This window comes from Strigops habroptila, chromosome 9, assembly GCF_004027225.2.
Source record: "Strigops habroptila isolate Jane chromosome 9, bStrHab1.2.pri, whole genome shotgun sequence".
Classification (NCBI taxonomy): Eukaryota; Metazoa; Chordata; class Aves; order Psittaciformes; family Psittacidae; genus Strigops; species Strigops habroptila.
Window position 1 is genome coordinate 8,131,897 of NC_044285.2, and position 23,051 is coordinate 8,154,947.

At 55.7% G+C, this 23,051-nt stretch overlaps 1 protein-coding gene across 6 annotated transcripts; it reads left to right on the top strand.

The window, feature by feature from the left end:
* Nucleotides 1–3,355: 3,355 nt before the first annotated feature.
* Nucleotides 3,356–22,384, top strand: AEN (apoptosis enhancing nuclease). 6 transcript variants are annotated; one of them, XM_030497210.1, is made up of 5 exons: nucleotides 3,434–3,617; nucleotides 16,941–17,146; nucleotides 20,061–20,740; nucleotides 21,003–21,203; nucleotides 21,561–22,384. In XM_030497210.1, exons 3-5 carry the CDS (start codon nucleotides 20,063–20,065, stop codon nucleotides 21,762–21,764), a joined length of 1,083 nt encoding a protein of 360 aa, XP_030353070.1. In that variant the 5' UTR covers nucleotides 3,434–3,617; nucleotides 16,941–17,146; nucleotides 20,061–20,062; the 3' UTR covers nucleotides 21,765–22,384. The 6 variants fall into 6 exon arrangements, with proteins under 6 accessions (XP_030353066.1, XP_030353070.1, XP_030353069.1 ...); XM_030497209.1 differs by having other exon boundaries at nucleotides 3,528–3,617; nucleotides 20,058–20,740; XM_030497206.1 differs by lacking the exon at nucleotides 16,941–17,146 and having other exon boundaries at nucleotides 3,356–3,617; nucleotides 20,058–20,740.
* The last annotated feature ends 667 nt before the right edge of the window (nucleotides 22,385–23,051 follow it).

Below are 23,051 nucleotides of genomic sequence, written 5' to 3' on the forward strand. Positions count from 1 at the left end.
CCCATGCCTTGAGCATCCCAGACCCCTCCATCCCCAGGCATCCTGAATCCCTGCACGGGGACACCCCAGGGTATCAGCACCCCGACACCTCAACCCCAGCACTGGTGGCAGAGATTGGGGTCACCCCTGGGCACCCCTTCAGGCTTTCCAAGGAGCTTGAAAGCTTTCTGCTCGCCCAGGCTTTTAGCAGCATCCCCCTTTGTGCCCCCTGCATTAGCAGCCGGCAGCGAGGGCAGCTCCGAGGGGCACTTGTCCTTCAAAGGAAAGGAAGGAGGAATGTCAGGGGGGCCCTTGAGATCCATTTGCCGCCTCTTGCTGGGGCTGAGCTGCCACGCTGGCACTTGGAGCCGTTCCATCGGTGGATGCAGGAGCTGGGATCAGGGAGCAGGGGGTGTGATGCTCAAACTGGGGTGCTGGAGAGCCTGATGGGTGCATCCCCTTCCCGTGGGGCACGTGGTCCCACAGGGGCACAGCACTAATTGCACCAGGATGGAGCGGGATGCTCCTACTGCAACAAAGCTCTTGCTGTTGAAATTCCCTGGGATTCTCCATGTGTTTTATGGGATGCTTTAGGGTAGTGGGGTGGAGCAGGACCCCACTGCCCCAGGGCATGGGAGCTGGGTATCTCCAGCAGCGATAGGGGAAGGCAGCCTGCCTGGGATTCCCATGCAGCAGGAAGGGGTTCCTGGAGGATCCTTGGGGCTGCCACCCCACCTGCCTGCCCCATTCCCATCTCCCGTGCCCAGCAGCCATACCCCCTTTCCCTTTCCTCTCTCCCAATGGTGGGAGGCGCGATGACAAGACTAAAATGAATGGCCCCAGCGTCTCTCTTTGTCTCTCTGCCTCCTGCCTAATTAATTGAGATCCACCTTAATAGGATCAAACTAAATACCAAAGAGCATCCAACCACACAGCAGCTGGCAGAAAAACAACCGCCCAGCGCACACACACACACGCACACGCTGAAAGACAGCTCGCTGGACAAAAGAGCCATTAACACGCCTGCAATTAATGCTTCCGGAGCTAATAACTTCATCACCACAATATTCCCACAGCCACAGCCCCCCGGGGCTGGGGAGGGGGTTGGGGGACCCTCACTTGAAGTGGTTTTATCCCTCAGCAGGGTTTGCATCATGAGCAACGAACCTTATTGTGGGCACAAGGCTGGGGGCAAAGTTAGTCCTGGCTCCCAGGGGGGAGGCAGCATCCTTTGAGGTGGATGCTGAAGGCTCAGAGCTCCTGGGATGTTTCACCAGCTGCTATTTCCCACCTTGGCAGCGTTTCATGCCGCCCCTCGGGGGTACAGCACTGGGGGACATGTCACTGTCCCCATCATTGTCTGCTGGGGGACAGTGGGGTGCCCCTTTCTACATCCCTAGGCCGGGGGAGATGACAAACCCCAGCCCAGAGTGCTGGCAAACGGATTACTGGGGGCTGGTCCAGAGGTTACTGGGATGGATACAGGGGTTATTGGGCTCCTCCAGCCTCGCAGGTCGATGGTTTTGGGTCTCATTGGGCTGGTTTTGGGTCTCATTGGGCTGGTTTTGGTGGAAGTCCCTTACCTTAGCTTCAGCAGCATGTCGAGGAGTGGGGTGCTCTGTGCCTTTACAATGAGCCTCAGCACTAGAGGGGTATCACCCCCCTGCCAGTGCCACATCCACCTCCAGCCCGTTATTCCAGAGGCAGAAAGCGGGTTAAAAAGGGAAACAATAACTCTCAGCCCATGCGGGCTGGTTTTAAGGATTTCTGCCATTCCTAAAGCAAGGACCCTTCTGCTGTTCTTTGGCTGTTTCCCAAGAGCCTCCCAGCTCTGGATCCTGCGGCTGTTTTCCCAGGATTGGAGAGGGTGTGTAAGGAGAACAGCACTGGGGAGGTCACAGGGAGATGTGATACACCAGATATAATCCCCAGCATGAAATCACAGTGGGGAAAAGCTGGATTGTCCCCTTGCAGGGATGCTTGTGGAGGAAGAAAACCCTCCATGTCCTGAGCATCGCCATCCCCCTCCCCTGGCCATGGAGCTCGGTTGCTGTTGACTTCCCCATCGTGCCAAGGGTGGGGAAAACTAAAAACCAATAGCTTTTTAAGATAGTAAAATGAGGGTGAAATACGCACAAGAACCCAGTGTGGGGAGGAAGGCTTCAGCCCCGAGTCCTCCCCAAGCCCTGGTGTGTACATCCCTGTGGCCACTCTGCAGGAGCTGGCTGCCTCCATGGGGTGCTTCTAGGGTGAATCATCCGAGCAATGGTAGCAACAAGCTTCAGATGGGGAAACTCCTGTTGGTGTGAGAAAAGAGCAAAGGGAACAGAAGGAGACCTTGGATGTCTCTCATTTTCCCAAGGAAACAAGGCTGTGATTCCATATTTAGTTCTTCCCCAAGCCTCGGGAGTGACTCCATTCATGTTTGCAGAGTTTTGGATGGGGATCCACGTACACATTCACACATGGCTTTATAAATCAGATGAAAAGGTCCTGTCCTTAAAACCTGCCCTGGTTTTAACCGGCATCAGAGGCTCTTTTTGAAGTGGAACTGGGGGGGCCCCGATGGGATCACCACCATCAGGATGCGGTCTGCAGGTCTGGAGCCCCTGGATGCAGGAATGGGCCCCCCTTTTCTTGCCCTGGGGGTTGTTTTTTCTCTGCTTGAAGGCAAGATCTGCTTTAAAACACCTTCCAAAACTCTCCTGGCCTTTGCACAGCACAGGTAAGACTCCAGAGGCAGGAGATGGGGGCTCATTGGGGTGCCCACATATGGGTGCCACTGCTGGATAACGGGGACCCCCTGAGCACAGGGGGCAGGCAGGGACCCTCCTGGGCAGAGGGACAGCATCACCCACTGTTACAGCAGAGTGTCCAGGCTGGGGGGGGGACACCCAGCTGCTCCACATCCCATGGGGAGAGCTGGATAAGTTTAGCCCACAGCCAGCTCCGTGCTTGGGGTGACATCCCATGGTCCTGCGTATGTCCCCCCCACAGCCCTATACCCCACCATACACCCATCACAGGGTGATAGCCGTGTCCCCCACCGTGTCACCCATGGGGTGACAGCCTTATACCCCACTGTGCACCCATCACAGGGTGATAGCCGTCTCCCCTCCCCGTGTCACCCATGGGGTAACAGCCTAATACCCTACCGTACACCCATCACAGGGTGACAGCCGTGTCCCCCACCGTGTCACCCGAGGATGGGGGGGTGCATCCCGTCTGATGCGCAGTGACATTTGCAATCTGTTGCCATGGGCGCTCGGGGACTTTTGCTGTGGAGGGGAATCGCGTTTCTCTCCCCCCCCCTCCCCCCCCTTTCCCTTCTTTTCCATCCTTCTCCTCCTCCCCTTCCCTCCCTCCCGATGACGTCATGGATGACCACGATGGTGACAGGGCCACCTGTGGGCTGGTGAGGGGTTTAAAGAGACAGTCTGCAGCTCCAACAGGAGCCCTGGCTATTGTCTCCTCACCTGAGAGCAGGGACGACCCAGACCAACATCCATGCATCCATACATCCCGTTTAACCCCACTCCATCCCTGCATCCCCCTGCCTCCATCACTGCAGCTCTCTCCCGGGACCAGGGCATCCCAAGCTGAGTCCTGTATTCCTTCTCTATGGAGGCTTTTCCAAGGTAAGGATGCGCTCCGTGATATCCCACATCCCACAGGGGATCCCGATGGGCTGCAGCTCCGAACGCCGCTAGCGGCGTTCGGAGCTGCAGCCCATCAGGATCCCCTCAGAATCCAAACCCCATACGAGGCACCCCGAGCTGAGACCGGTCACTTTTGTCTTCCGTTGGGACCCTGCCACCTTCCCCACATCTCCAAGTAGGACATGGGGATCATTCCAGAAGACAGGACAACAAAACCCCTGGGGTGGCAGGTTTAGGGGTTGGGGTTGGGATGCTCCTGCCGGGGGTAGCACCAGGATGTGGGGGTCTCCAGTGTCTTCATCCCTTCTGGCATTCCCAGACCACTTCGGAAGACGCTCACCACTGGGCATCTTCTATGACACCCCCCAGGCAAGAGGCTTGGGCATCTCTTTGTCCACTCTGTGGTCCTCATCAAGGGGACCCTTGGGGCTGATACTACGCCAGGTATCTGAACCCCCACCATGGCCAAGCCCTGAAGGGACACGGGTGGTGCCAGGAGATATGGGTGATGCTGTAGGAGCAGGCAGGGACAGGGGGTGAGTAGCCCTCCTCATCTTGAAGAGGGGGAAGGACCATCTCTGCCCAGTCCCCAGGGCTTTGTCCCACTGTCCTTCCAGCTCCGATGGTGTGAGCAGCAGGTAAGTGCCTCCGTTTGGTGTCACTCGGATGTGCGGGCAGGGAGCTGGATAAAAAAGGGATGTGGGACCTGGGAGAGGCTCGGAGAAGAGCAGGATGGAGATGTGTGTATAGGGACTGGAACGTGCATATTCCCGGCAGGAGAAAGGTGATATCCCTTCCCACAGGGCATACTCCAGTGGTGAATGTGCAAGTCACCAAACTCCTTAGTGGCTCCCACCGGGCAGCCCTTGAGGGTCTTCCCAAGTCAGCAGATCCTCTTAACTCCCAGCAGCTACAGAGCCGCTGGTCCCACAAGGGTGGCTGTGATAGAAACAAGGCAGCCAGGGCAAACCCCATGGCTAGTAGCCTGGGCTGCCTCTGCAGCCTACCCAGGGACAGACGGCAGGGGGACATGGGGCAGAAGGGGAAGGGGACCATGCTCCAGTGACTCTGTGGTCCATCCTGGAGGACCTGGGCAAACCCAAGGATGCAGCTGCCCGGTTTTGGGGTGGAAGAGGCAAAATGCAGATTGTTTGATAGGTGGAAATCTCTCTCTGGGTGGCTTTGGCATCTGCCCACTTGGCAGCAGCTGAAGTGCAGGGACACAACCCGCACCTTGCTGCACATCGCCTGGGAGATCTGGGGGGAACGTCTGCAGCCCCCTGTGATGCTCAGTCTCTTTTGTCCCCCTCGCTGCCATAAGGGGACACTGGGGACAAACTGGGGAGCTCTGTCTCCAGCATGGCATGGGGCAGCCCTAGCTGCACCCACCTTGCTTCGGGGGGCTTTGGGGAGGCTGAGGCTGCTGCTTTATAGGCAGTTCCCAGGGGGATGCTTGGAGAGGGGTGCAGGTCCGTGGCTGAGACCTGCTGGGGGGGAGTCAGCTGCCCGGCACGCAGTCAGGCTCATCCCCTCCGTGCTCTGTCTATGGGGCAGCAGCTGCTTGAGCAGCAGCCACAGTAATCAGGAGTTAATTTAGTACTAGATGAGCACAGATGGGGGCTGCCTGTTGTTCCAGTGGGGCTAAAAGTCAAGCTGAATAAACCCAGGGTGTAGGGTCTGGCTCTGGTCCGTGCGTATGGACACACAGAGCAGGCAGAGGACATACAACACACAGGAGGAGTTGTAGAGTAGCGGCTGGCTGTGCCTGCTGGTCCAGGGATGTGCTGTCTGGCTGAGCATCTTTTGCTGCTTCACAATCCTGCGAGAACATGTAACCAGAAGGGATTTCATGCCCATGCGTGAGGACACCCAAATATACATTCAGACACACGTGTCGTACCCAAATACGTCGCGGCACTGGGGAACGCCAGCGCACAAGCTGGTTACACTCCCAGCTCCCCCCGGCAGGCGATTCCACCTTCCCCCGATCCCACAGGGGAAACTCTTTCCAGTGCTGGTGATGGATAACGCTGCCGGAGTGCGGGTTCTTCTCTTCACCCTCCTTCTGTCAGGATCCGTGTTCCCTTTGCTGGCTTTGCAGGCTCCAATTCCAGACGGCACCTGAGCTCAAAGATAAGCGCCTGCTTGCCGCTGTCTTAAGCAGGGATGGGGTCTCCAACAGGGGCTTGTTCAGGTGGTGAATGAGGTCGGGACCTTGATCCCGTGGCGAGGAGCCTGATCCTTTGCATGTGAGAGGCAGAGTTAAGGTGAAGTGACCAATTCCACCTTCAAGGCTCCTCCCTGGTCTGTGTTTTCTCATCAGGGTCCAAGCCCACCCAAAGCTCCAGCTGTTACTGCGTGCCGGAGCGATGGCTCCCTCTGGTCAAACAGCAAGAAGGGATGAAGGTGGCTTTCCTTGTCACGCTTTGGGCTGGATTGTGCCCAAGCCGCAGGGAGGAACCGATGCCACCAGGCAGTATCCAGTATGCCTGCCTGGAGTGTGCACGCAGCAGGCACTGGCTTCTCGGCAGTGACTCACAAGCTTTTCCAGTGTGGCCTCTTCACCCTGCTAATTCCCTTGTTTTCTCCTCCCAGGCCCGCTGTGCCCCTGCCAGGGGGTGGCCCGGAGCCTGCTAATTGCACTAGCGAGCTCAGCGTGTCTCTCCGTTACCAGGGGGTTATTCTCTGGGGTTGCTTTGGGCACTGCTGGCCATTGGGATGGGGCGGTGAGTAGCACTCCTTGCCCTTTCCCCTTTATCATCTCCATCCGAATCATCTCAATCCTTGATCAACTCCCTTGCTCCCGGATCACACTGAGATGGGGTGTCACCAAGGATGATGGTGATCCCCAGCACAGCACAGTGCTTCTCCCATTCTGTCTTCCCTGTTCGGAAGGCACCAAAGGCGCAGTGCGAGGAAGGGCTGACCGAGCTCACCTAACCCTAAGTCCACATCTCCAAGGCTGATTTGGAGCTGCCAGAGTTGATTTGGAGGTGTGAGAGCTCATCCGCACACCGGTCCCCTACTCTCCTCCCCTCCTCATCCAGGGGAAGCTCAGGGTGCCAAGAACACCCCGGAACATCCCTCACCTCCCACCTCCCCATCCTCACCTCCTGTCCCCAGGCCATCTGGCCACACTCATCCATGTTAAACAAATGCTGGAGTCTATTATCAGGCCCTGTCCCCCCCTTCCCCCCTGGACAGATGGAGGCTGAGCACACGCGGAGCCCCGGCCCGCAGCATTCATGTGTGTGAATGAGAAAATTGAATTATTTATGGCCATGCGAATAAGGCTGCCGGCTGCGGAGGCCGAGGAAAGGACTCCATTACGTGGCAAGTACCTGTTGCTATGGAGCTGGGGCTTCTTCCCCACAGCCCCCCATGCACGGCTGCATCCCTGCCTGCGCCCCATCCTGCCCTCATCCTCACAGGGATGGGATGGAGTGTAGAGCCAAGCTCTGGGCTGGCCACAGTGTGCTCAACCCTGGGTGTTCTGATCCCTGTACTGTTCCTGTTGCTTCCCCAGACCGGTTTGGAGGTCACTCCAAATCACGTCTCATTTCAGAGCTGGACACCCACTGCAGTGTGGGGATGATGTGATGCTGGCGGCCAGTAGCTCCCTGGTCTGCAGCACACATCGGAACTGCTGGGAAGCATTGGGGTGTGCAGCAGCAGCATCTCATGGCTGGGGCTGGGTAAAGCAGATACCGGCACAGCATGGGACAAGGAGTGACTCAGCTCACACCCCTTAACTCCCCTTAAACCTCCCATCCCTGAAGGCAACAGGAGCTGTGACTCAAGGTCTCCTATTCCCCCCATGCCCAGGCAGAAAAGCAGCTTTGCAAGAGGGGCGACCCCTTCCAAAGCCGCTCCCCAGGGATGCCGAATCCTGCAGCAATGCTGAGAGAGGAGCTGGGATATCCCTCCCTCCCACTGTCTCCCCAGCTCCTCCTTGGCCAAAAAGTAGGACTTTGTCCCTATTGGGGCACAGTCACTCCCACCTCGATGCCCTCCTGGGGTCAGGCCAGGCTCCTGGGTACCACGAGAGGATGAGACCCGGCAGCCCCCATCTGTGTGCGGTGGCAGCACAGGGACTCCTGCTCCCTTCCCTGCAGGGCTAAGAATAGACTCCAGCTCCGCTCCTGGCGCTGAGTGGGCTCTGCTGGGCTCGGAGGAATAAAAAGCAGGCAAATGCTTATTTTAGTCGCTGCATTCGGCAGCTGTGACTCTGATGTACCCAAGGAGCTGCTTCACACCGTGTTTACTCGCCCGCTGCTGGGAGCAGAGGCACCATTGCAGACCACTCATCCAGGCTACAGATGCCCCCGCCGTGCTCCCAGCCCCAGCACTGAAACCCTGGCTGGCTCCCAATCCTTCTCCAGCACACCCGGCTTCTTCCCCTCCTCCTTTCCCCATGCTTCTGGCATGAGGGATGCAGATGCTCCCACCCTTCCCCATGCCTTGAGGGATGCTTCCCAGCAGCTCCCAGCACCGACTGCTGCTGGAGGCCAGCAGAACCTTGCTGAGATGCTTAGGGCTTGCGTAGGGGCACATCCCACTATATAGGACACAGGGGGCTTGTCCCCACCACCTGCGATAAAGAGGATTTGCAGGCATCCCTACGTCCAAGTGAGGCACCTGGTACAAGGCCGGGGGAAGCACCCGCTCCTCCGGGAGAGCATCTCTGGGTCCCTCTCCCCAGCATCCCCCAGAGGTAAAATCAAGGGAAAGCTAATTGTTACCATAGTTACGTGAAGTGGCCTTTCTCAGGGAGCCGCGTCATCACTGCTGTCACAAGGTTAAGGCGGTGGGGAGTGGTGGTTGTGGGGAAAGGGGAGGGGGGAGATGTGTTTTCTTTGGGAAAAACCATGGCAACAGCTATTTCTAAGGGAACAGCTGTGCACGGCGAGGCCATGGGGAAGGGGAAGGGGCTGGGGCGTCTCAACACCAGCCGTGCGCTCAACGCAGGTCCAGCAGCTCGCCATGGCAGCCTGTATCTCCAGAGTCCCCTTCCCACCAGTGCCAGGGCTCATGGGTGTCTCCCACAGTGGCAATATGGGGCAATGAGCTCCAGCATACCCAGCAAAGCAGCACGAGGCTACTTCAGTTTGCTTGCCATGTGTAACCCTTCTTGGCATGGTCCCATTGGCCAGGGCAGGAAGGGGTGCCAGATAGGGCTTGGAACTAGATGATCTTAAGGTCCTTTCCAACCCAAACCATTCCATGATTCTATGTGTGGGATCACCAAGACCAGTCGCCATAGGGAGCAAGGATGTGACTGTTTGTCCAGAGCAAATACACCAGGGAGAAGCCTCAATGGAGAGCCCAAGGTTAATCAATGAGTGACATGAAGTTTGAACAACTATAATGCAAATACTGGTGGATATCACAGGCATGGAGCCAACACCACCAGAGCCAGTATGGCCTGGGCTGGTAAAAAGGCCTCCTGCAGCTAATGCAACCAGTTCTGATGGGACATGTGTGGATAAAAATGTGGAAGGTGCTCTTGGGCCTGAGGACTCTACTAGAGGCGCAAGCACCATGGGGATGTCCTGCAGATCTAAGTAGGGCTGGCTAAGCCCTGAAGATGTAGAGGTCTGAGGAACCAGATCTGCTTTGCAACAGCCAAGTACACCCAGTGAGATGCTGGTCTCAGCCACAATCTCCACCCTTGTTTCATAGAATCACAGAATGGTTTGTGTTGGAAGGGACCTTAAAGACCATTTAGGTCCAACCCCCTGCCACGGGTGTAGCTGGAAATTCTCTCTTTGCAAGGCAGACTCTTAATTAAGACTATTTCCCTGAAGGAAGCCAAGATGGAGAGCTTCACTTCTTGGTATTCCAGCACTTTCTGGCATTCGTTTCCACATCAATTAGGGCACAAATTAGTCATCAGGAGTGCAATTCAGTGGCTGTGCTCAAGGGAGGCTCTCCAGCACACGTGCCATCTTCTTCCAGGAAGGCAGGTAGCAGGCACAGGCAGGGTGACCATGACAGGGAGAGGAAAGGGACAAGCATGGTCCTTGGGGTGCTGAGGTCTGTGACTGGTGGGACTGGGCATGGAGCAGAGCCAGGAACAGGATTTAGGGTGTCTCCAAGAGCTGTGTGTGCTTCTCCTTGGCCACTCAGCCTTGGCATGACTTGGTGAACTGCTGGACCTGAGACTGAGTATTGGGACTAAATGCTGGAGAACCTGCAAATGGGAAAAGAATGGGAACAGAAAGGGTGTGAGGAAGAGCCAGGAGCTAGCTGCTCCCCAAGCCCTTCTGCAGGGTCCTCACTACCTGCCTTTGCTCTGCTGCAGGAAGGTTGAGAGACGACAGGGGATTCCTCCAGAGAGTGGCTGTGCCCGGCCACCCAAGCCCTCACACCGAGGAGGAAAGGCAGGAGCTCCCTGATGGCACTGGCAGGGGAGGAAGAGGGATCTGAGGATGGGATGCTCAGCACTGTGACGTGCTGTGGCAGCATCCAACCCGAGGGTGAATCAGAGAGCCGGCACAGAAATGTGGTTTAAGGGTGGTTGACATCTCAATCTTGAGGTTGTTGGGTCTGGATAGTCTTCTGCTAGGGTCTTCAGATGGACACGTGGTGGCACCCCTGCCGCAGCCATGGCTATGCACCCATCCATCCGTGGGTGAACCTGTCCCGGTTCGCTTTAGCCAAGAGGTTTTTGTAGAAGATGCAGCTGAAATGTTGGATAAGAGTTCAGGAGGAGGAGGGTTCAAAGGGAAACAAGCAAAGCCGTTCTGGGCAGTGGCACAGCCACACTGGCTGCTCTCCCAGAGGAGCTCACGGGATGCTGCGGTTGTAGGAATTCATTGCATATCACTTACGGAACCTGCAGGGAGCACTGGCACAGCGGTCCGGCATGGAGGGGGAGCCTGGATGGCTGATGGATGGGAGAGCTGGTGTGTGCTGGAGTGGGAAGCCAGAGAGCTGATGGACAAGTGGCTGGGAGGAGGCATCCGAAAGCCACTGCTGGCTGTTCGTGTCTCCCAGGTGATCCAGGGAGCAGGGTGTCACTACAGAAACACTGCACAAAGCTCCATGCTAACCATAAGAGAGTCAGGATGGGAAGGCTCCAACTAAAACACCAGTTTCTCCGTGATCTCAGTTGCAAGGCTCAGTTCCCCCTGTTCCTTTTCAGTGCATTGTGCTGAGACCGCAGGGCTGGTGCCTCCTGCTCCATCAGAGGGCTCATGTCTGGCTCTGCCTCCATGGGACAACCTCAGGGTCATGCACTCAGCATCGCTTTCCCGAAATAGTCCTAATTACCAACAAATACTCTAATTTCCCATGGGCACCACACAGGGACCAGAAGCCTCCCTCGCCTTCTTCCCAGCCTACCTGCTGCCTGCTCCAGCGCCTTCAACACAACACCAGGAGCCCTGCGAGGAGCCGCCTGCCCCTGGGGCATGTCCTCCGAGCCCCCATTAGTTAGCAGTTGTCTTAAGCACTGCAACATTTGTAGCCTTATTCTTCCTAATCCCGCTTGATGTAACCGTGGCTGTCCTCATTAGCCACATAATAGTCTGGCAAACACAAAACAGGCCCTGACACAGTCGAAGGAAATTGGTTTAAAACTGTGAAGCCGAGTCCTCATGGTGTTGTTGAAGGGGTCTTCTTTGTTTATTTGCATTCACACGGTGCCCAGTAGAATAATGAGAGGGAGACTCTGCTGCAAAAATACCCGTTTTCCTTAAAAATCATCTTAGGAGAAGGTGGAATTTAAATGCCTGATGGGAAAATCCAGCCCGGCCCCTGTGCTGGTGGAGGACAACCGCATCTCCACTCAGTCTCATCTGCTGCACCAAAGGGTTTCCAAGAAGAGAAGGTGGCATCTCCCACCCGTGCCCACACGGGTATGGTTGCCCTGGGAGAGCTTTAGCCATCCACATCTCCCAGTGATAATGCCTGTGAATTTCAAAGGGGCTCCATCCACTTCTGACAGCAGGCAGCAGGGCTAAGTTAATGGAGGCAGTGGTAAGAAATCTAATTAACCTACAGTATGTTGTTTAATTTGTGCGAAGTTGTTGTGGTTACTCAGCTATAAACTCCATCCCCAGCTCTAATGACAGTGACTTGTATGGCAGCAGTGGAGAGCATCCTGGAGGTGAGCAGCCACCTATGCTCACCCTTGAAGTTGCCCTCAATTACACACAGAGCGTTCCGGTGGTTGCTTCCTTCTGGTTCTTCCATGGCATTTGAGACACTTCCCTAGCTCCAACCTTTGGAATGGGCACCCGTGCTGCTTCTCTGCCTGCTCTGGCATTCAACCCTGGCTCACGCCTTCCAAAAATCAGCCTGCGGGACCCAGCAGTGTCAATCTGTTGATTGCACTAAAGTCCAGGAGATGGCTTCGGGTTGCCGAGTTCCCACCGCAGCTCTTAGGGCTGTAATTATGTTCAAGGCTCTTTGCTTGGGTTATTTCTTTTTGCTAATGCAGCTGCTGCACTGATCTTTTCTTCAAGGCTGACCTTCATGTAGCTTCCCAGGAGAGAGCCTGGCCTGCTATTTAAACCAATTCACAAACCAGCTCCCGAAGGCCAGTTGCCCATTATATGATCTTTGGAACAGCAGGAATCAGCAGGGCTGATGGTGGCCGAGCTCTTAGTGTCAGTTCAGGGAGAAGCACAGGAAAAGGGGTGGATGTTGTGAGTCTCTTCCCAGGTTAACCTCCCCCCAGGATCCTGGACCACCCAATAGCTCCCCTGCGGTGCTGTGCAGAGGGGCTCTGGAGCCTGTGGTGCTCATAAAAGGGTGATGCTGAGCCTCAGCATCTCCATCATATCACACCAAAGCTTTGCAGTCTCCCTATGACCAGTATGAGGGACGCAGACACACTCATACCCTGCAGGGACATCATTCCCATGGAGGGAAAAGCTTTTAACCAGGTCCCAGATTCCTGGTTTCCCAGTGAGGTGAGGTTTTGCCAAGAAGAGAATTGAGAAGGAAGATGATTCACCTGTAGGTCCTTAAAAGCCGAGTGGGCTGAGGCCATGCTGCTGCAGGGTTTGTAGGAGGAGAGACCTCCCGCATTAAGCTCACTGAGATCCCTTTCAAGGCTGGTGCTCTGAGTGTGTTGGGGATGGGAAATACAAGAGCACCCCTGGCAGTATGGTTACATCGAGCCCTGCTAGATCCACAGCCTGCTTCCTGCAGCTCACACTTGCATTTCAAGGGGACTTCAGCCCCTCTGTCCAGTGGGAAGCCTGGAGACCTTGGCTCGCTCCTCCCTGGACACAGGCTATTCCTCCAAGCCAGCCATGCTGGGAGCCCAGGCAGTGCCCGGTGGTGATGCCCAGGGGCTGACCATCAGCCAGGATGTGTTTCCTAGCAAACAGGACTCCCAGCAAGCCAACCCGCATCTGCAAACAGGGGTTCTGGTGGAGTTCCATGTGCAGGGACACTGGAATCACCCTCGGAGCAGGCGCGTCTCAGCCACCACCAGTCTGAAGGATGGACCAAGAGCGGGTCCCTATGCAAATCTCTTGGCATCCTGAGCTCCACAGGCATTCCCCTTCAATGCAGGGACAAACCCGGGCCCCTGGGTAGCCGAGGCAGTGGCCACTGAGTGGAACAGGAGCTCAATTTGGGGTTTTCTTTCTTTTTTCCCCTTTTTTTCCTTTTTTTTTTTTTCAAGAATTAAAAAGTGGCAGCGCTCCCACCGGGTAATTATCCCTCTATTCCAGCTGAAATACAATTAAGGCAGCTCTCAACGTGCCCCCGGGATATTGTGGTTTACTAATTAACAAGCGGATATGCTGTGGCCCCTGTCATGGCAATTACAGCATGAGACAGGCTTCAGGAGCTCTAATTACACGTCAGCCTGTGACACACGCTGCAAGACAGATTAACGAGGGCGACGGAGGGACTTCACCCAGCGAGGCGCTGGGATGGGGATGGGGATGGGGATAGGGATAGGGATGCAGGGAGCTGATGCGGCTCCAAGCCTGGGGATAAAGGTGTGCGCTGCAGGACTGGGAGGATGCAGGGAGCAAATTTAGGGTAAAATACCCCGTGGTTGTCAAAAAAAAGAGAGGTGGATCAGAGGAAGGAGAAGGGGTTTTGCTTTGCAGAGCCGTGGCCTGGTGAGATTAGTGGCGTTTGGGATGACTGCAATGAATAGCGAGTATCACATCTGCTGCCGTTAATTCCCAGACCAATAAAGCTGCTGTTAAGAGAAGAAGTCAGATGGGAAATGCCCAACAGGGTTTTTGACTGCTGACAAATAACTACGAGGTCTCCCAGAGCCAAAAGGAATTTTTCTGACAAATTGTTTATTGGGAAAAGTTATGCAGTTTGAGGTTGAGTTCAGCTAAAAGTTTTGGTCAGGTATGGCGAGGGGGGGAAGAAAAGCGATCAGGTTTTATGGAAATGCAGTTTTGACATGGTGTGTTTGAAAGAGCTGTTTCCTTTCAAAATGCATTAAAAAGATATAATTAAACCCAAATACAGACTACACACCTAATGAGGACATTTTGTTTCTGACAAAATGAAACGATATTTATCAGCTTTGCTGATATTATCAGATTTTTGCCCATCCCAGCCCAGCAGCGACACAGGTTTGCTGTGACATTAGTGTGCCTTTAGAATTTATTGCTGTTATTATTTATCTCTTCTCCAGCACTTGCCTGCTGCGGGCACCCAAGGGGGGATGGTGACATGGGCTTTTGGCCACCACCATCGCCTCCAAATGCTGCTGCAGATGGGGTGGTTCTCGGGCTGATGGGAGGATGTGGGGAGGCTGAAGCAAAGTCCATGGGGTTTGGGGCTGTACCACAGGAGGACATCCCTTGTAGAGGATGGAGTTTCACACCGTGGGGGTGTGCAGCGGGTCCAGCTGTGATGAAGGGTTGAGATGAGGCAGACAAAGGGTTTTCAAGGGGGCGTCAAGGGGGTTTGGGACTAGTCCTCCCAATGCATTGCAGGGAGGAGACCCTGCACCCAGAGCAAGAAGCCACTGGAGGCCACATCTGCTGCAGGGATGGCAGGGGGAGGGCACACACCTCCTCGCACATTGCTCCCAGAATAGGTCTCATTAACCATCGCAATTAACATGAGCCAGGCCCTCTCTCCTCTTCATAGCCCCAGCCAGAGCCATACATAAAAATAACTGTTTATTACACAGCGGGCAGAGCCCAGCTTATCGCTGCAGACAGGAAATTGCTGCGCAGAAACCGCACGTTTCACTTTTAATAAGTTTGGCAATAAAACATCTCGTCAAACGAGGCCACGACAGGGCGATAATGAAGCTTCCGCGTGGCCCATAATTGCTCACTGCTCTCCTGGGGGTGAGCCAGAAAATGGGGAGTGAGAGGAGAGATGTGCAGCAGCAGCATCTGCCCTCACCTTCTGCTTTGGGACCATCTCTCCCTATCGCCAGCAGCATCCCCAGAGCACCAGCACCCACCAGGCTATGGTTGAGGAGGAGGGATGCAGGCAATTCCCACAGAGTGGTGGAGGAGGTGTCAGAAGGGAAAGGAAAAGGTTTTCTGCCTTCCAAACAGGAGTTTTCAGCACTGAGAAGGCTTCAAAGCTGGGTGGGTGCTGTCACACTCAGTCCATCCCTGTCCGTAGCCAGGAGGGGGGTGTTCTCCCAGAGGTTTTGCACAAGTGGGCTCAGGATGGGGAACTCAAAAGACCAGCTACAGCTGAAGCATCAAGGATGTAAAGCTGGAATGAGGAAAGCACTAATTGACTGAGGAGACCCTATGGATACTCCACACTTCTTTCCAAAGGTCTTTGCTAATGGGAGCTGCGGAAACCCTTCGTGTCTGTGGCCAATGTTAACGTCTTGCCTTGCAGCCCTTCAGGTTTGAAGTGGTTGAGCACAAGCCCGAAACACGTGCCCAGTCCCAGCCCACCTGTGAAGAGAAGCCAAGGACTGGCTGAGTGTTGAAGGAAGAACCACTGTGCCCTCTTCAGAGGGGACTGAGGCATGGCAAATGAGAAGGTCCCGCAGGGACCCCTATGCTGGACCTCTACTATGGATCAAGAGGGCTGCAGTGCTCTGAGCCCCACCGTGGAAAAGACCAGGGAGTGACATGGTGCCTGTCTGTTCTGATGTCCTCATGCTGGTGACAACAGCAGCCAGGCAGCACCAGCTGCCTGGTCCCTTGCACCAAAGGATGGTCATGGTGTTTCCAGATGCTCTCTTCATGATAAGTCTTTATTTCTCTAAAGGAAACCAGGTCAAGCAAAGGACTGGTCACTGCCCTGACCTACTTCTGTAGCTCCTATTTAACTTTCTAGATACCGGCGGACACAATCCAGCAGTGCCACAAGCCTATTTGGAGTGATGGGAGCAGCTCAAGGGAGCCTTGGTGGGGTGGGTGATGGGGAGGCACCGTGCAGCCTGCAAAGCCCAGGATGCTGAAGCAGTCCCTCATCACCCATGCAGGCAAAGCTGTGGCCTTGCTGCCTTCTACAAGTAAATTGATCCTTGAGCTCCTCATTCCCACCATGGCAGGGAAGGAGCAGAGAGGTCCAGGGGGTGCAACCAGCCTGCAAAGGCAGGCGCCAGCTCTGGTGTCGTGGTACTAGGAGATAAAATGAGCCATACCCAGGCCGGGATTGGGAAATGAAGTGGTTTAGAGTCACAGCAGGAACGTGCTGGCGCTGTCAGGGACTGCTGCCGGGCTCCAGGGTGTGCAGGAGCCTCAGTTCACCCGCAGCACTGCTCGCGGGGAGCTTACCTGGAATCACTGATCCGCATTCATAAACATGATCACGTTAATTGGCTGTTGTGGCCACAGCCGCTGTCTCCTCCCTGCGCTGGGACTGCATCTCCCTCCCCATCCCTAATGTCACTATGTGTCTGCTCCTCCACACACGCTCGGCGCCATGGTTAAGGACAGGGAAGTGGTTAGAGAAGGGGAAGAGGCAGAGGTCGGGTGAGTCCATGAGCCTGGAGCTGGTGACAGACACCCACTGCCACCACTCCACTCTGCAAAAGCAGTGCCTTGAAAGCAAACCACAGTCTCCTTCTTGAGGGGGCCGGGAGCAATGCAGGATGCTCTGTAGCCCTGACGGCAGTGACCTGGGGACAGGTACCTCGACTGGAGACCTGTTTCTATTGCAGGATCAATGATGAGTTGGCAGGAGAGGGACCAGCTCCCAGGACAGAGCCAGCAGGGCTGCTCAGCCTGAGATCAGGAGCCTGGTGCTCGTCTCGCTTGGAGCAAGGCCAATCACTTCTAGTAAATTATTCATCTGACAAATTTAGCCTGTTATTCTAGTCATGCTCTACCCAGAGTTTTACAGATTTCATTATTATTTCAAATTGTGCAAACACCACAGAAACCTCTCCCGGGCTCTGGCTTCATCTCAGCTCTCAGCTCATCTGCCACATCTGGAACAGGATTTCGACCATCTGGTGACAAAACCTCCATCCCCAGCGAGGCCACAGGACCTTGTGGAGACGAGTGGCATCCCTGTTCAGCGCAAGGCTTCTGCCAAAGGGAGAACCGTCTACCGTGTGAGAACCATGTACTGATCACCCAGAGGTCAGTGGGATCAGAGGAGGCTGTAGAACACCAATGGACCCATTCAAAGCTATTCTGACTTTTTTCCACCTCCGTCCTTGTGTTTGGTGTAAGGAAGAAAAATGACACCACTGTTTCCTTGGGCTATCATGGCCTTGGGAAAAAGCTTCTCCCTTCCTCCCCACATGCCCAAAATTTCTCCTGTCAAGGTTTCTTTGGAACCATAAGGGTACAGCTAAAACTTTGTCCTGAAAAAAGAATCTTGTATCTCTTGCTAAACACGCAGTCTGGGAAGGAAGGAGTTACAAGCAAAGCTAAGGGGCGTTAGATGGGTTAGTTGTGGACAAGCCAAGAGTGATCAGACCCATGAGCGCAACAACAATGTGCCTGGGGAGAAGCTACCAACTGAGAAGCTCTGAATGGTGCAGGCACTTGAATTTCCTGTCCCACTGCAAGGTGTGAGGGAGAAGAGCAGCCAGTGGTGCCACTTCCTCAAAGCTGGCAGAGAAATGCTACCAGCAATGCAAGCCCATTTCCCTCACACCAGGCTTCAGTTTGCTCCCATTCGTGTGGTGACAGTCAACTCACACCTTATTTAGGAGGTGAAAAATAAGGCAAAGAGGTCCAGGAACCTCACATGCGGTTTACATCATTACATCCCCAAGAGCTGTAATGCAGTTTCACCAAAAACACCAGAAAAGGGTATAAATTTCTATATAGAGACCTGCCAGGGCTCTCTAGCAAGGTATTGTGGGACACTTGAACGACTCTCATTGAGGGGGGATTAATTAGCTGAACAGCAGGAACAGAAGCAATAGATGCAAGACACAGAGCAACAGATTTAAGGAAGAGGTTTACTAGCCAGAAGAAAAACATTAAAGAAATAGGAAAATATAAATCACAGGGTGATCTAAGCCATTTCTTTCTGCCCAGGCTGAAGAAGCTGATGGGTGGTGAAAAGGGAGAATGATGGAGCATGAAAACACTTGTCCTGCTTCCCTGCGACCCTCCTTGGTGGCAGGGAGAGGGGATGCTCAGCACAGGGCCCTGTAGGACGACGTGGTGCCTGGCTCCCTCTGGAAGACTAGTGATTTTGTTGTTGTATGGCTCATCCCACCACAACAAGTCACAGTCTGCCCTAGGGCGCACGGCCTCTCCGCCACGCTGGAGGCACGGGGACAAGCTGGTGGCTGGGGCTGCCCGTGGCCCTTCACTTCTGACCACCTCAACCGTTGCTTTTGTGAGCCTTGAGAGTGAAGCAACGAGGGGCCGGTCTGAAACCCCATCTGCACCCATGTCCCAGCCGGAGCTGCCCCCACAGAGCACCATGGGAGAGCCTGGAGGGGGCAAACTCCATGCTGCAGGGCCTCAGCGCACCCCACAGGACTGGTGCTACCCCGGCCAGCAGCCCGAGTGTTACCAGCAAGAGAAGGGATGCCCACAGGGTCGTAGAATCATAGAATCAACTAGGTTGGAAAGACCTTTGAGATCATCAAGTCCAACCGTTACTCCAGGACTGACAAATCCACCTCTAAACCATGACACTAAAGGCCTTGTCTACACAGTGTTTGAACATTTCAAGGGACAGTGATTCCACCACTGCCCTGGGCAGCCTGTTCCAATGCCTGAGCACCCTCTCGGTGAAGAAATTTTTCCTAATAACCAGTCTAAATCTGGTGCAGCTTGAGGCCAATTTCTCTTGTCCTATCACTTGTTACTTGGGAGAAGAGACCAAACCCCACCTCACCACAACCTCCTTTCAGGTAGTTGTAGAGAGCAATAAGGTCCCCCCTGAGCCTTCCCTTCTCCAGACTAAACCCCTCTAGTTCCCTCAGCTATTCCTCATCACACTTGTGCTCCAGGCCCTTCACCATCTTCACTACCCTTTTCTGGACCCGCTCCAGCACCATCACTCTTGTAGTGATGAGCCCAAACCTGAACACAGGATTTGAGATGCCCCCTCACCACTGCTGAGTACAGGGGGATTATCACCGCCCTGATCCTGCTGGCCACACTATTTCCAATACAAACCAGGATTTCACTGTCCTTTTTGGCTGCCTGAGCAAGACACAACTGGGTCAGCAGTACATCCCAGCAAACACACAGCAAAACCACAGTAAATTGGTGCTGGGTGCCCCGGTGAGCACCCATCCTCACCCCAAACACATCACCCAGCAGGGTCCCACCACACCAGGACCGGAGGGGTAGGCCTGAGCAGCACTGAGGTCTGGGATGCGAGAACCAGATGTGCAAGAACCAGATGTCCAGCCCCAGATGTGCAGGCCCAGATGTTCAGTACGGAGGCGCCTTATCTGGCCCCGCCATATCCCTCCCGCCGCTGCGGGCCCCGCCCCTTTCTATGCAAATCCCCCTCCCGTTCAGCCAATGGGAGAGCCGGGGGGCGTGGCCACGGCGGGACTTGCCCGGGCATGTGAGCACGGCCGCTTCCGGGCCGGACACGTGGGAGCGGCGCCGGGCGCGGTGGGTCCGGGGTCGGAAATGGGCCCCGGGACGGGCAATGGGGCGAGCAGTGGGGCGGGCAGGGGCCCGGGGTCGGTAATGGGGCGGGCAGAGGGCTGGGGCCGGGAGCGAGGCAGGCAGGGCCCGGGTAATGGGCAGACAGGGCCCTAAGGGGTATGCAGTGGGGTGGGCAAGGGGCTGCGGACCGGGTAGGGGGGTGGGCACGGCCCTAGGACCGGGAATGGGGCAGGCAGGGGCCGGGCAATGAGGGAGAAGGGCATGGGGACATGGTGCGACAACGTGTCCGTGTTCCCCCTGTTCCATAGCTCCTGCTTGGGCTGCCTGTGCCTGCCTACACCGCATGGGGGGGGGGGGGGGGGAGTGTGGGGGGTGTGCTATAGGGTGTGTGGGTCCTGTTTGACAGGGGTACAGGAGCTGCAGTATCACTCATACCCCCCTGTGCACACTCCAGCAGGAATGCCTCCTGGCAAAGGGCAGATGATCCCACTGCTGCCCGCCCCGAAGGCCACAGCACCCACTCCACGAAGCACCCATGGCCCCGCCGCGGGGAGCCACGCTCACCCCCACGAGGGTCCCGGCTCCCCGCAGGGTCGCAGCAAGAAGAAGAGCCGTAAGCACCAGCGGTTCATGGAGCGCCGGGCGCTGCTGGAGCAGAAGGGGCTGCTGAGCCCCCCCAAGCACCCAGGCAGCCAGCAGACCCCCATGGCGGGGCTGGAGGCACGCAGCGCGCTCACCAAGGTGGATGGCACCACGGCACCGCGCTGCGGGAAGGTCCCCAAGCCCAAACAGGCTGTGTCCGCATCCCTGTCCCCATCCGCATCTCCAGACAGCATAGCCAGGCACCACTCCGTGCTGCTGTCCCAAGGGAATGGCAGCTCCAAGGGGGTGCGGACGTCCTCCCCGCTCCTGCGCCCGAGCAAGTATGTGGCCATCGACTGTGAGATGGTGGGGACCGGTCCTCAGGGCAGGCTGAGCGAGCTGGCACGGTGCTCCGTGGTGAACTATGAGGGGGATGTCATCTATGACAAGTATGTCCAGCCCGAGCTCCCCATCGTGGACTACCGGACACGCTGGAGCGGCATCACCAAGCAGCACATGAAGAGAGCAATTCCCTTCAAGGCTGCCCAGGCGGAGGTGAGGAGGAAGAGAAATTAAGAGTGAAAGTCTCTGTGTTACCTGCCAGACACAACTTGAGGTAGTTGGTGGCCTGCGCTCAGCTGCTCTGAGACAGAGACATAAGCCTCTGTGGTGGGTTGGTTTGCTTGGTACTGCTCTATTCTGGGAACCTAAAAACTAGAAGGAGCTGAATTAAATACAAAATGGTTCATTTTATGCTTAATTGGTGGGGGTGTTTCTTTTGCTGCACTGCCTGTCTAACCCTTTCTGACGCTTCCAGATCCTGAAGATCTTGAAAGACAAGATTGTGGTAGGACACGCCATCCACAATGACTTCCAAGCCCTGAAGTACTTCCATCCCAAAGACAGGACCCGAGACACCAGCCGGATCCCAGTGCTGAATGAGAGGGCAGGGCTGCCCAGCAGGGCCAACGTCTCACTCAAGAGCTTGGCCAGGCACCTGCTCCACAAAAAGATCCAGGTAAGCGCCAGGAACCTGGAGATGGGGAGCATCCTGTGTGGTCAGCGTGGTCCCCCATCTCCATGGGGGCTCTCTGGGAGATGGAGATGAAGCTTGTTCATCCTGTGCTCCTGGATATGATCAAGCTGGGGGAGCACAGGACCTCCCAAACTGGCCATTAAGCATCTCACAAAAGCAGGGAGAGGACCTGTGCCCTCCAGAAAGTGCTTAAGAGGTTTGTGCATCTCCTTGGCTGCGTCAAACCTTTGCTGTCTCCAAACCCCACAGCACTTCCATCCTTGTGAGCAAGCAGACAACATTATATGTGGGATTTTTGCCACCCCATTTATCTAACGAGGCTTTTCCCCCTTTGCTCAGGTCGGCTGCAAAGGGCACTCGTCAGTGGAGGATGCTCAGACAGCCATGGAGCTGTACAGACTGGTGGAGGTGCAGTGGGAGTCGGAGCTGGCCCGAAGCCTGCCCCCCCGGCCCCCCAGCCCCATCACAGACCCCGCTGCGGACAGCAGCCAGTACATGGATGACCAGTACTGGCCCACAGACCTGATGACAAGCAGCTTATGATGAGGGACAGTATCTCCTCCACATGTTTCAGGCCATCCTGGTGCCTGTTCAAGGTGGAGGTGGCTGCTGATATCCTTCCCTGGGGCTTGTGCCCTATGGGCTCTGCCTGGCACCCATCTCTGCACGGGGGAGTCAGACACCACCAGCCCTGCTCTGGGACACAGAAATAGTGGCACTTGGACACCAGCAACTCCCAAAAACACTTGTCTGCAGCCTCTTGCTGTGGCTGTGCTGTGTTCATCTGTCACTTGGTGCCTGGGGATGAGCAGGGTCCTGGTGTGAGCCTGGAGAAGCCCCCACGGGGGTGCAATGGCTGCAGTGGTGGCTTAAACCATGACACTGGGGCTGCCAGGGCACCTCCTGTGCCCTCTGGGAAGGGGATACCCCATGGTGGGCAAGTGGCAAGTCCTCCTGGGGGAGGACTGAGGTGTCTTGCTGGTGCCTGAAGGCTGCAAAGCACTTGGGGCCAGTTTCCTCCTCGCCTTTTTGCACAGTGAAGCCTGAAAAGAAAGTCTGGGTCTAATCAATATCCAGCCTGGACAAGAGCATTGGATGCACTTCATTTAAATGGACTATTCACATAATTGTCCAATTCTGAATTAAAAATTGGTCTTGCTAAACCCTTGTGTATGTGCTGCGTGATCTGACCCAGCAGCTCTCCAGGAGGGAGAGGGCAGGAATGAGGTTGGCAAACCTCTGCCTGTGTACCATGGTGGCAGTTCTTTGGGGTATGGGCTGGTCCCCTCTTCTCTGGGGACATCCCTATGAAGAAGGTTGGAGGTGCAGGGGGTGGGCTTAGCTTATGGAAAGCCCAGTGCAAGAGAAAGCATCCTGCTGTGTCACCTTCCAGCAGCTGGGCTGTCCCAGATCTAGGAGCTCCTAGTGTGAGGGGGGAAGCAGCGTTGGGATTTGTCCACCGTGCACATCAGCATCCCTGCACACAGCTTTGGAAGTGAGAGCTGGGCCTGCTCTGTGGGGTGGGAATGATGCTGAGCTACAGTGCGAGCTGCTGTAATAGCGTGGGGACAGGGTGATGCTCCGTGGATGACATATGTAGGTACATAGATGTACCTGTGGGAGCACCAAAGTGGGGTTTGGGGCTGGACATGGGGAGTCACTGGGGCACTGGGCAGCCACGGTCCAGCAGCCAGCACTGAAGTGGACCCTGTGTCCCCCATGGCCAGGCTAGACAGGTCCCAGGCTTTCCCAGCACCCAGAGGGAGGGAAGGAGAGCTCAGCCCCAGCCTTGGGAAGCGGCCAAGGAGCCGGGTGACGCAGGCACACCTG